Source organism: Rhopalosiphum padi, chromosome 1 (assembly GCF_020882245.1).
Source record: "Rhopalosiphum padi isolate XX-2018 chromosome 1, ASM2088224v1, whole genome shotgun sequence".
NCBI lineage: Eukaryota > Metazoa > Arthropoda > Insecta > Hemiptera > Aphididae > Rhopalosiphum > Rhopalosiphum padi.
In genome coordinates, this window is record NC_083597.1 from 17,863,762 (window position 1) to 17,877,477 (window position 13,716).

Sequence of the window (13,716 nt, forward strand, 5' to 3'; positions counted from 1 at the left end):
TAATTAATAATAATTTAAATATAATATACCTAGATAATAAATACGATTAAATTACATAAATAACCATCGCTCAAGGAGTCTCTTAAAAGTTGTATTAGTTAAGATTTTGTGATAAAATAAGGGGTCTTCTTAAAAGGAGCTTTATTTTTAGGCCAATATTTTATAGTTACACAACTGCCAAATTTCATTCATTGTTATTATACTAAGTAATTTTTGCAATTTATAATTAAATCCACAAACCCATACTAATGTAATAATTCTATAGTCTACAATAGTTAAATGAGGTACTCATTATTTAATACGATTAACTGAAATCCGAAGAATGAAAAGTGATTTTATAATTAGGTACTTTAACTTTCTAACTAGTTTTTCGTATTGATACCAATTTTGATTATTAGTCATTATTTGGAAAAATATTATTAACTTTTTGCATTGACAAAAACAATTAATATTTAGATTTATTTTGACCGTGTAAGTGTATAAAATCAGTGTATAAGTAAAACCATTAAATCTTCAGTATTATGTTACGTATTATTCAACATATTTGTAAAATGGGAAAAAATCGAATTCGTTAAAAATTTACTTTGGAATGTCAAAAAGTGTCGTTAGTTAGGGGAACGATACTGTTGGCTGTTGCCCACTGTGACAACACGTGACGTCATGAACAGCTGTTGGACTACGTAACTACGACAGTTATATGCATATACTATATGAATATTCGTGTTCATATTACCTATTTCTCCACCATCAGAATTGCAAAGTATATCGGCGATTGAGAAATTTAAATTCAATGTGTATGGGGAAAAAAATGAGGTACTCACTTGACTTTCAGTGGTGTAGCTCCTTTCAGCATGTACTCCCTTGGATTGTCCCAAGACATCTTGCTATGGGCACGCAGTTCGTCCGGTGGCCTATACATTTGTGTGTATAAAAAAAAAACAGTAACGGTTAATTAAAAAATCACTATTAATACATAAGGCGAGCCGCGGCGAAGTAAGGGGTTGCGGGGGCTAAAACTGCCCCGATATTGAGGAAAATATCACAGGTAAAAATATACAATAAAATAAACACTGTAAACACACACACCGGTGTGACGCGCGCGGCGAGAGAGTAGTTTCCGCAAACTGGATTAGCGGCGTGTTGAACGCGGATAATCAGAAAAGTCGTAGCGACCGACGGCAGTCCCCACTACTCACGCGAACACCGTTCTACAACGATGACGAAGGCAACGTAACATCGTACGTTATAATGACATGTTATACGGACATGAAGGGTTCCCGCCTACTATCTACGATAGTATACTGAAGTAGTTAAAAATATAATATAATATGCTATTTAAAATTTGTATTTTTTCAAAAATTGCAAAGTTTGAAGTGGTAATAGCCTAGAAATATATTATTAACTTTAAATTGCGTAAATATATTTTGTATATTGTTGAACAAAAAATTATCTATTCTTTTAAAATTAAATTTAATACTGGTATTATTAGTAGTACTACTAATTACTAAGTTATACACAAATTACAGATATAAAATTGTTATAGAAATCTTACTAAATGTATAAATATAATTTGTAAAAAAATAAGATTTCTTTATAAATACCTAACAATATATTTACAATATTTACATAACATAATATAAACACAAATCTTTTTAATTTACGTTTTTATATAAAAAAAAAAAAATTATTATTACATTTAAAAACTATGAGAACTATTAACTATTATATGAAAATATGATAAAAAAAATATTTAATATAAGATACTGTTTGTTTCTATAAATTAAATATTTTAATAATTTTAACTATGTCTGACTTTTAATTCATGAATAAATATTGTAAATATATACATATTTCTATTAGAGATACCTAACTAACATATTGTTATGATCGAATTGAAAAAGAATAACATATTATTTGTAATATATAATTGAATTGTTTTTAAAATTAAAATTTTCAACTAAGATAAAATTAATAGTATACATAATACTAAAAGAATTAATATAATATCTTATTTTCAATGACCTAGACCCACAGTTTAATGGTCAGAGGCGGAGCTAAGGGGTGTGCCAAGTAAGTATATTGACACACCCTATTTTGAAAAGTATACATGTTGATCACATATGTTTATACATTATACAATATTTTCATACAAATTTGGAGTTATTGAAAAACAATTTGATAAACTAATTGGTGAAGATGTAATTCTAAAGTTTAGATTTATTAAATTATTATGGTTATTTTTGAAATATTGCAAATTCTATAATTTATAAATCAAAATATAATATTAAATACATTTAGGCAATCATACAGAAATTATATACAATTTTATATAATAAATAGAATTATAAATGCTTAAACACAAATGTATTTTTGATAAATAATCATTAACTTCGATTGTTATTATTCATTTCAAAATCAACATTGTATTTCTTAAGATACATTAGATATTCAATAAATATTTTAAAAATATTTTAACGAAATAATTCATATGAATGATGATTTAAATAACAATTGAAGCTCCAACTTTGCTCAAAGTTACTAGACGATATCCAATAATTAAAGTATCACAGAAGTTATGAAATATACCTACCTAGACGTTAACAATTTTTAGTTTTTATCTATTAAATGAATTATTTTTTGACATAAAATTTAATTCATTTCTTATTATAAAAAATTTAAGTATAATTTGTTTTATTGATTTAAAACTAAATGCCATTAAACTATACAACAGTTAATAAAACAATATTGAATAAACTATTGTATTTGTATACGCATACTTAAATATTAAAGCACTTTATTTAATTTACCTACCTATAATGAAAAAATATAAACAAATCTATAATAAAATAAAATAAAATTCAAAATTTGGTAAAACTTATTATTGTTATTAATAACAATAATAATATATTAAAAAGAGTAAATAAGTAAATGATGCACAAAAACGCATTGTGATTGACAATCAGTATATATTAATTAACTTTCTTGTTAAATTTTATAGTATTTGTAATATATATACATATAAAAAATAAAAATAAATTACTAGGAAAGTGATAGTCTATATTTTATTGTTTAAATTATATTTATTAACATCTACAATACAATGGTATTTATAGTTATTATTTTTATATATTTTATAATTTTTTTTTTTTTTTAATACCTAGGAAAAATATCTAATACAATTAAAACTTTAAAATCGATGACGGTTGTAAGCATAAATTTACATTTTATTTTTAAAAAGACATATTGAAGATTATATTTTCCTGTTGGCATGCAATGATGTAGACTTGTTTCCACCAATGTATTTTATTTTATTATCCTACAACGTAATCAATATTTTCAGAGCGTTTGTGCTCTAGTCGTAATAACGATTTCTATTGCTTGATGACAATATACTGATGACAATTATATTAATAATAAAACAATAAAAAAAAAAAAAATTAAAAAAAGATTTAACAATTTATATTGTACTACTCTAGTTTATATTATATACATACTATAGAGTATTTCAATACATTCAGGAAAAAAACATTGAATAGATAATATTAAATAGGTATGATATTCCATTTTATATAAACTTATAAAAATTCATTCAATTGCAGTATTTTGTAAAACCTAATTTTTTTAATGTACAGTCTTAATTAATTCAAAAAATTATATAAATTTTAACAAAATATTTAAAAACCGAATATTATTGAAATTTTTATAATTTTGGATAGTATAAAGATATTTCAAAACTACTACAAATATGTAAGTATATTATTCTATATATTTGTATCAGAAGTTGTTGGATACTGGCCAATCAAAACGTTAAATATAATTTCCAAGGGAACAAATGTAACTAAAACGTTAGAAAATTACAAGTATAGCGACTTAAAACATGAATTAGTAATAATTTAAGTCATACTTAATAGTAAAAATAACCGTAAAAATGAATAAATTCCAAAATAATTATTATATAGATCGTTTAATAAAATATATAAATTATAGAGATATGATAATAATTATATTATTTGAATATGTTCAATAAATATTTAATAGAATATGTTAATTATAATTATTATTTTTACATTTAATCTTTTAATCGTTTTTGAACATACAATAAGCTAGGTTAGATTTTTCAATATTAGTTATTTTTCTGTGATCAAATTATAATATAATGAAGATTAACTAATACAAAAAAAATTGTTAAATAATCCACATTTAAATATTATGTAATACAATACTGTTAGGGAATGATTAAATATTAAATATTCAATCAAACTTTTATTTATATTACCTGTGCTATAATCTAGACATAACACTAATATAATATTAGAATTCTTGTCAACAAATTATTATAGAAATGCTGGAAGTAAACGTTTAGTCGTGAATTGTTTCTAAAATAAAAACTTTACTCAACCTTAATTTGTTCTCGAAAAAATCATGATATTATGAGTCAGGTGATTTCCGGTATAAATAAATACAATGGCCTAAACACCATGGAAACCCACTTGGTGTATATTCACTTTTGAATTAGGTCTATTGGGAGATATCACGGACTTTTTAGAAGTATAATCTATCATGGATAGCTGTTTATGTTGTTTGTTAGATTTTAAACATAGAAGTATAAGTATAATTGGTAGAAAAATCTACCTATGATAATATTTTTTGTAAAAAAAAAAAATAATAACCAATGGATACAATTTAGTATTTATTAAGTTAATGATAAAAATGAGTTCCCCACATATTATAGCGTTGCAATTTGAGTAAACTTACTAGGTACTTATTTATAAACCATTCGTAGAAAATGATTTTATTTATCTTAAACTTTTAGATAGTACTTTAATAATTCGGCTACCATCAATTTATTTATTTTATCTACCATAGGATATCTCAAATGAATTTATTATCAAAACAATTTTCAATAGTAAAATTATGCCAAGTTATACTATGAGTCTTGTATAGCACATTTTCCATAGCCGCCACGTTTTAAAGAGATATCTTTAATCTTAATGATACAAGACAATGATTAGTTTGATCAAAAATATTTTAGCACATTTTTCTAGAAAGTTAGTAAATAATGTTTCAGAATAAAATAATATTAAATGTATATAATCATCAATTTTACTATAAAGAATAAACGTTTTGATTATGATTCATACCTATATAAAACAATGTCCCAAATAAAGAAAGTGTATTATACATAAAAAAAACTAATGTAATAACGTTATGCCATCATGTTACACGTAATTAAAATGATAAACGTGGCTTTTAAAAAATGATCTAGAAGTTAACCTGTTTTTTAAATCATGGGTTCTATTAAATTTATATAAACAGTAATCGTGAAATATAAAAAACTGTAAAAATATAATTATTTCTAATTTGGAAACTATAATTTCATTTGCTTATCTCAGCACAAAAAGAAGCAATAAGATCAAAATTTATTTTGTTAAGGATAATAAGGTGACATACGTAATTGCTATAATGTTATTTATTACAGTCTTTTGTTAGTGGCACATAAAGCAGATAAAAAAGTGGTATAAAGATGAAAGTATAGACAATTATAGGTAATTTGAATATTTTGTGAACATTTCAAATCCTTACAGCTATTTTTTTCTCAATTACAGTAAATCAATTTTACAAGATAGTTTTTGAAATTATCAAGTTATTTTTATATTTCATATGATTAATTTTATATTTAGTGGGCCAAATTCAGATAGCCGGGTGGGCTTCAAATAGAAAATGAATCATATAAAATGTAAAAATATGTTACTAATTTTGAAAACTAACTTGCTATTATTTGCTAATTATTAGCTATTTTTAGGTAAATATTTAAAGTTTATTAGGTAAAGTAGTTGGGCCAAGTTCATAGATATATTTTGCGTTGATATTTATGATTAATAAATGTTAATTGTAAATATAAGATAAGCCCCATCTCACCATAAAGGTAAAATATGGTATTATACCTATATAAATTTATTTTAATAACATTTACGATAATTGATAAGCAAGCATAATAAATTAATATTAAAACATAATATTTAATATAACTCATCAGTATAGTAGGTCGGATTCGTTATTACCTACTGAATGATTGTAATATGTTGCATACATATTTAATTAAATTAAACTAATTCTATTAAACAGTAAAATTAAAATCAACTAAAAACATAAACGAATTGTATTGATTTATGTACTAATTTAAATAATTATTGTAATACTCTAGTTTTATTGACAATTTTCCCATTTTCCTCTCAATGGAGGAAAGAAAATTTTATTGCATTGTATACATTTTATTTGTCTATCCTTTTTTTGTTTTCTCGCAGTTATATTGTCCTGGCATTGCACCAACAGGACACGAAATATGTGCATGATGAGAAACCGGAAGCAATAAAAATGCCATTTACTTCGTCGATTCTAAATAATAATTAGAACATTTATTGACAACTTGGTCTGGTACATTTTATTAAAATATACAAAATCATTTTATTTTATAAAATTAACTTTGAACAGTTGAATCAATTAAATCATTTTATACTTGTTGTAAGTTGTAATTTGTAAAAACTAATAAATAATAATATACGATTTAATAAAATCATTAGTATGAAAAGGTTATCTATTGGTTAAGTACGTTGTTAATCTACATTTAAAATATAATGTTTAACAAAATAATTAAAAAAATTTAGATATGATATATGTATTGACTGGAAATGGACATTCATATATCATTTAATTCATTTCACAGTAACTTAGCTCAGGAAAAGGGTATACTGGTCCATCATTCATCATTATAATAAATTTTAACAAAAAATTTGAGTAAACTCATATAAAGGGGTTATAGAACTATATTTAAAATGTTAAGTTATCCGTAAAAAAACTTATGTTCAAGATATTTGGATTTTGGGTATATATTGAATATATTTATGTATATTATATAAAATAACCTTGTACTCAAATGAGTAATCTTAATATCTAAAATAATAAACGTCAAATTAAATTTAAATAAATCTCAAAAATAATTAATTAATTAATTTAAAAATTAGACATTATTCAAACCTTGATCTCTATAAATTAAATATATTTCTACTTCAAGTTTTTTAATTATTATGGTTAGTAACTTAGCATAACATATTATGATAAATATTGTAAGTAGATAATTTATTTTCAGGTTAAAAGAGTAAAATTATTAAGTTTTATTACTTTTTTCTCAATTTATATAATACTGTGTATAATATGATATTTAATGTGAAATCATTACCATATCAAATTCAAATAGCTACTTGAAGTAACTACTTGAGTAAATCTTGGTTAAAGAAGCGTTTCGGTGGTTATTTAATTAATAAAACATTTTTATAAATATAGTAATAAAAAAAATAAAAACTTTTTATTATTATTTATACCAATATTATAAGTTTATTATGACAATATTAGAGTTCAAAACTTCAAATTAATCAATATTTTATTTAAAACTATTTACGATTATATATTTTTCTATGATATGGTTTTGCAATTAATTTTAAAGACATTTATTGATAAACAATCAATATTGTTTGAAACCAGTTTATTAGACAAGAATACTTTTAAGTTTAAGTACACCGAAAAACAATTGTATCGATAAAATGTTCTATTGTCCCTATATTTATTTTAAAAACCACAGAAACAAACAATATTGTATGACACTTGAACGACCACAAATTACAAAACTATGTTTATATTTATATTGTTATTACAATTAATAAATTCAAATAATTCAAAAATTGAATTTTTCTATAAAAATAAAATTTACTGTATAACATATTATTATTACTTTGTTTGAGATATGGCAACGTAGGAATATACCTGTGCAACCTGACTGATTTGCATGAACGAATAAATCGCGTAACAATATATATAAGTAACGATATGGTTAAGGTAATGGTAAACGGGGGTTCAACCTTACAGCTTTATATACAGTACACACATGACACATCCAGTTTTTTTTAAATAAATTAATTTTATTGTAAGAACAAGTGGGCCTTGATATAACCATTACACTCGACCTTACGGTTAGGTTAGTTTAAAATATATATTATTATTTATAGCAAAAAAATAAAATTTTATAACAACTATTGTACTTTTAAAATTAAAATAGATCCTAATTAATCAATTATGTCTATAAATATAAATTATACTACATAGATATTATATACCTACATTACTACATGGCAAAAAATACATTTTTAATATAAAAAATAAAGAAAATATTTACTATGATACACTTGTATTACGAATACAATCGTATTAGAACTTCATATCATGGATTATTACTGTAAATTTAAAGTTATTAAAGCTTAATAAATGTTAATCCTTTATTTAAAGTATGTATTAATGTATTGGATTTCGTATGGATTTATTTTAACCTGTAGTGTTTAGAATTATTTAATTATCTGCGTATAATCAAAATAACTGTTACTATTAACTATAAATATGTTAAAGTTTTAGGAAAAAAGAGTGGTGCAAATTTCAAATACAGAGAATTTATAAATTTCTTGTAGGGTTTAGTATAGGAATTAAGAACTCAATGAACTCCAGTTAGTCTCCCAGGTATCCACCTACCCATCTTTTTAAAATGTCAATAAGATATATCGATGTTATTAGTTATTGCTGTATCATTTCTAAATAACTTATTAAGATATACATTATGTGTCAATAGTTTGGTAAAAGTTAATAACAAACATTTGTTTATTAACCACAATACATACATTATTAATAAAATCCTATATAGTATATACTCCACATCATCATGATTATATTAAATCCAACAATAATTATCAACATTTTAGAAGCGCTTGTAGTTTGAACAATTGGCAGTTTTGTAACTATTCATAGTTAAACATAAATGTTAGAATTATGTTTCACCGTTTAACATACCTACGTCCTACATAAAACATAATACATATAAATATATATAGAATGAAAACACCTGCAGACATCTAATGATCTATACTAATGTTGACTTAAATAAAGTTATGAAGTATTAAATAAAATGAATCTGTTTGAATGTTATTATAGTGCATAAGTAAAATATCAAACGGCTGATACTACTATATAGTCCTATGGTACAATAATCTTTTATTTAGTTCAGAGCAAAGTTTCGATTATTTGGTGGGAAATTAATTTTGGATATGCCAGTTCAATTGATTGAGTGTTAGCTCTTTAAAATTCAAACAATAATATTATTAATACTTGCATTCTAAAACCATCCTGTTTAGAAAAGAGTATTTTATATGGTTTAATAACTAGAATATTAAGTAATTTGTACAGATGTTTATTATTATCCAATAAATTAAAATTTTAGTCGAATAGATATGTGTCCGCGATCGTTGATATGTGTAACCAAATAAATGTCATTTAAAACTTAACTGTCTGTATGTTTACCTTTCTATTATAAAGTATGTTTAGATTATAACTATTTTTTTAAATAAATAATATAGGTACAACTGCTTGTTTATTTTAAATTCAAAAGAAACAATCGTGTAAATATGCACGTAATTTTAATGTTTATTATTTTTTTAAATGTATATAATATAGTATAGTAAAGTATAACTTTACGGCAAAGGCGTTTTTGCTGTTAAGAAACAAATTCACAATATATTTTTCACTATCTTCCATTATGTTCAAAAAATTATAATAGGTATATTAAATACGTTATTAAATTTATTCATTTTCTTTTTTTTTTGCATTTTATTGTTTCATTAATTTATTATATTTATAAATATTAATATATACTCATTATATTTCATAATCTATTATTTAAGGATTTAGCGATTATTATATTAATACACTTTATTTAAAAAAATATGTTCTAGTAGTTACACAAAAAATGTATCTAATATTTATTTATTGATATTTAATAAAAAAAATTATGGAAATAAATATTAAACGCTAGTCTTTTTACTCATAAAAATTAATGAGAAAACAAACACATCATATTTAAAAATAAGAATTTTGTCAGTGATTTTAGTTCTAGATAAGAAATATATTGTTTAAATATGAATACCTAATAAGTCTTATACACATGTGTTACTGGAATAAAAATTTAGAATTTAAAATTCTAAGAACTTAAAAAAATATTTGTTTTATATATTTTTCTATTTGAATAGAGTCAAAAATGCAGCTTTTCTAGAACAAAAATAAATACAAGTTATAATGTTATTATAGGTAATTGTCTTAATTTATCTAGACATTTTAATAATTCTTTTTTTTAATTTCACAAGAAAATTATTTAATTTTTCATTATTTCAATTATTAAAATTAACATTAAATGAGCCAGTATATTTCTTACAGATTATAGATATCATAAAAGCATCAGCAACACATTCTAATTTTTAGTGAATTCTTAATTTTTTTATAAATAATGTAATACATACGCTATAATACTTTATATTCGTATAGTAACTCTCATACTCACTGAAGTACCTATAGTTATATTATTTAGTATGTTCTATTATATATATTATAAGGTATTTATTATATTATAGTATTTGTATTATTTTTTTTCTTCTATAATAGTTGTAAACCGTCTAACGGTCACTTTTTTACTTCCGTGTCATATTATACGAGTACCACATATAGGCTGCGTATATTGTATATATATATACATAATTTCACACTTGTCTCTTCGTGTACTAAACTTTTCATATTACAATATGTTTAGAGATGTTAAATATAATGATTCAATATACCTTTTCTTATCACCGAAGACCCCTAGTTATATACGTAATATGTATTTTATTATATTATTATGCTTAACGTTAAATTCAAAACAAAATTAATGGATAGATAGGTACTACTGTTTGTATATAAAGTGTTTACCTACAAGTTTAGTAAATGTGACTCATTTACGCACTTTAGTCTTTAAGCAAACTGTCAACATCATATGTGTACTTTAATTTTTGGAAATGAAGAAGAAATGACCAAGGACGGCCATTGACCTCTATAAAAACCGGTAATAAAAATACAGGACGTCTGGTTGTCATTTTTCATACTCATGCATGTATACCTAACTGACCTTATTCATAAGTTAATTTCTTACGGTTAATAAAACAGGAATAATATGCAAATAAATATACATCGAGGAAACAAATTAATCAACTAAAATCCATATGTCTTTTAAGTACAAAAGTATTTTGGATGTTTAAGAAAAATTAAAATATTAAAGCTCAGAAATCGAATTTTAATTTAATGTTAAAAGTAATACAAGATTTTTTGAACAAGGATTAAAAATATGAAAAAAAGGACAAAATTTCACAATTGTCTAAGATATTAAGTGTATTTTTAATAATATAAAAGAGATTAAAGAATTTCTAAGTCAGATAGTATTATTAATATTCAAAACAGGTTGTGGAAATCCTAAAGGGAATATTTGTTTCTTATATTTTATTTAAAATAAAAAGTGCGATGATAAGCTATGTAGACAATATACAAACTAAAAATATAATAAAATTAATAGATATATTTTATTTTGTATCAATATTATCAACTTATTTCGATATTACTTAAATAAAAAGAAATTATTACCTAGTTAAATTTATTAACACTTTCCAGGACAATGAATATTTAAAAACAATCACTCTGTATAATATTTGAGATATTATTTTTTATTTATATCATATTATTTATTTTTATTTATACATACTTTATCCATTAACAAAAAAACATTAAAAATGTTTCTGTTGTTTAAATTTTAACATAGAAATGTTTAATGAATTGAATTGAAAAAAATTCAATATTGTATAATTGCGAGGTACTTTCACAAAGTAAATTTATCCCCTCTTACACGACACGTATACATTCGTGCAGGTGTTCTCAGAATGCCTAGACATATTATAGTGCTTATGTAATATAAACGTTACAGTTGACGTGGTTAACTTTTTGATAAATACTTTTATTATTTTATAATATTTATTTAGGTACTATAATTCACTATTTTGTAAACAAAGTATCGAAAAAAATAATAACATGTGGACACAACAAACTCTCTCGTCACACATGGATTAACAAGTAATAATGAGCTGTGGTGGGTTGAAGGTGCAAAATGTTGGAGCTGAATATAGGTACAGTACCTAATATGGTCTGTATATAGTACAGGGATGGCCAAACTTATTTTGATGAAGATTATCTACTGAGGATATATTTTTTTTCAGACATATATTCAACTATTTTTAACTGCGGTTACTGTGATATATTAAGGGGGGTTATTAGATTTATCAAATGTATAATAAAAGTTTTAATAAAAGGGAGTATCGACTTTGAAATCGTCTGTGATCGATCGGTCGATCACAGTCGATTGTTTGGCCGTCCCTGGTATATACTATATAGTAGGTACTATACTGCGATGAAGTGTAAGTACTGTGTCTATGTTTTCTTTCACAAAACTGTTTAGTTGCCAACAGACAACACTTAAGTCTAAAAGTGTTTGATTCAGTTTCGCGCGGTTCGCCAATAATTGATTTAATAATTATTAGTCGATGATAAACTGTATAGGGGATTACCACAGTGAGTTTCGTGACCTTGCACAGTAGCCCCGTGACGTCACCGCACAGCAGGGAAAACCGCAACCGTGGTTGCCCTATATTCACGTTACTGTACGTCTGTACCTATATAATATATTATTATATGCTATTAGATTAAAAAATACCCTGCACCCCGTGTATTATATACACTTATATTATAGTATCTAGTATGATAGCCGATAGGTACCACTTATAATAACGCAATAATACCACTGCACACACGAGCGCGCGCACGTAAACAAACACGCGTATAAACGCCAAGCGGGCGCGGGCGCCCTCGCCACACGCGATCGCACGAGAGCGAAAGAAAATTAAAAAAATATATATAGGAAAGAAAAAGAAAAACGGACAGCGGCGGCAGTGACGACACGTCGCAGACTGCGCGCGTGACGCGTACGACGACGTCGAAAATACGCGCGACGGACACACGAGCGTCGACCGCGTGACGGTGTTATCGTATGCGCCGCGCTCACACTCGTCGCTGGCCTGCCCGTTACAAGGCTGCAGGCTGTCGAGCATTAACGACGGTGTACGCGCGTACAAGTGGGAAAACGCGACAGCGGCTCTCGATATCCGTCGTCGTGGCGTCGTCGCCAACCGCCCCTCCCATCCGACCGCTTCACGAAGCTGAAAAATTTTGCGCGACGTTTACATAATTTGCTTGTGCGCCGCCACAGCCACCCAGGCATAACTATATTATGATTTTTCGTCATGTATACGTACACATAATATTATTGTATATCAATATTATTATTATTATTTACTAACGTAATCGTCAGTGCATATCTACCGTCGCCTATATATATATATATATATTATATGACTTATAAATATAAGCTGCTACACAGCGAGGATGTATATTTTACAATTTTCATTTGGTTTAGGAGGGGGGAGGACGAATATAGGAAAAATAATTGAAATCAAAATCTCTCTTTGTCCTTTTTTCTTAACATTAATCAAAAATTGTTTTTTATGAAAGTTATTTTGCTATAAAATAGCAGGTCTCGACTGTACCGCCTTGTCATTGAAAAACAATTCTCGATTGCTTAATTTCTCGAGCGCTATCTACGCGTACGAAATAATTTGCGATGATGAATTTCGTTAACCTTCATAAAAAAACCTAATGTGGCTTAACGCTAAACTTTTTTTTAAAATTTTTTTAAGGAAAAGTTGCTTTTAATAA

At 25.0% G+C, this 13,716-nt stretch overlaps 1 protein-coding gene across 3 annotated transcripts in view; it reads right to left on the reverse strand.

Moving 5' to 3' along the window:
• LOC132918182 (AF4/FMR2 family member lilli-like) overlaps positions 1–12,926 on the reverse strand; it is a 142,587-nt gene extending 129,661 nt beyond the window's left edge. For 2 of the 3 annotated variants that reach the window (XM_060979306.1, XM_060979305.1), the window contains exon 1: positions 822–1,125. In XM_060979306.1, the coding sequence (XP_060835289.1) occupies positions 822–919 (98 nt within the window). In that variant the 5' untranslated portion in view covers positions 920–1,125. Of the gene's footprint in view, positions 1–821; positions 1,126–12,512 lie in introns of those variants that run through there. The other variant, XM_060979308.1, reaches the window with a different exon arrangement.
• Between the last annotated feature and the right edge of the window lie 790 nt (positions 12,927–13,716).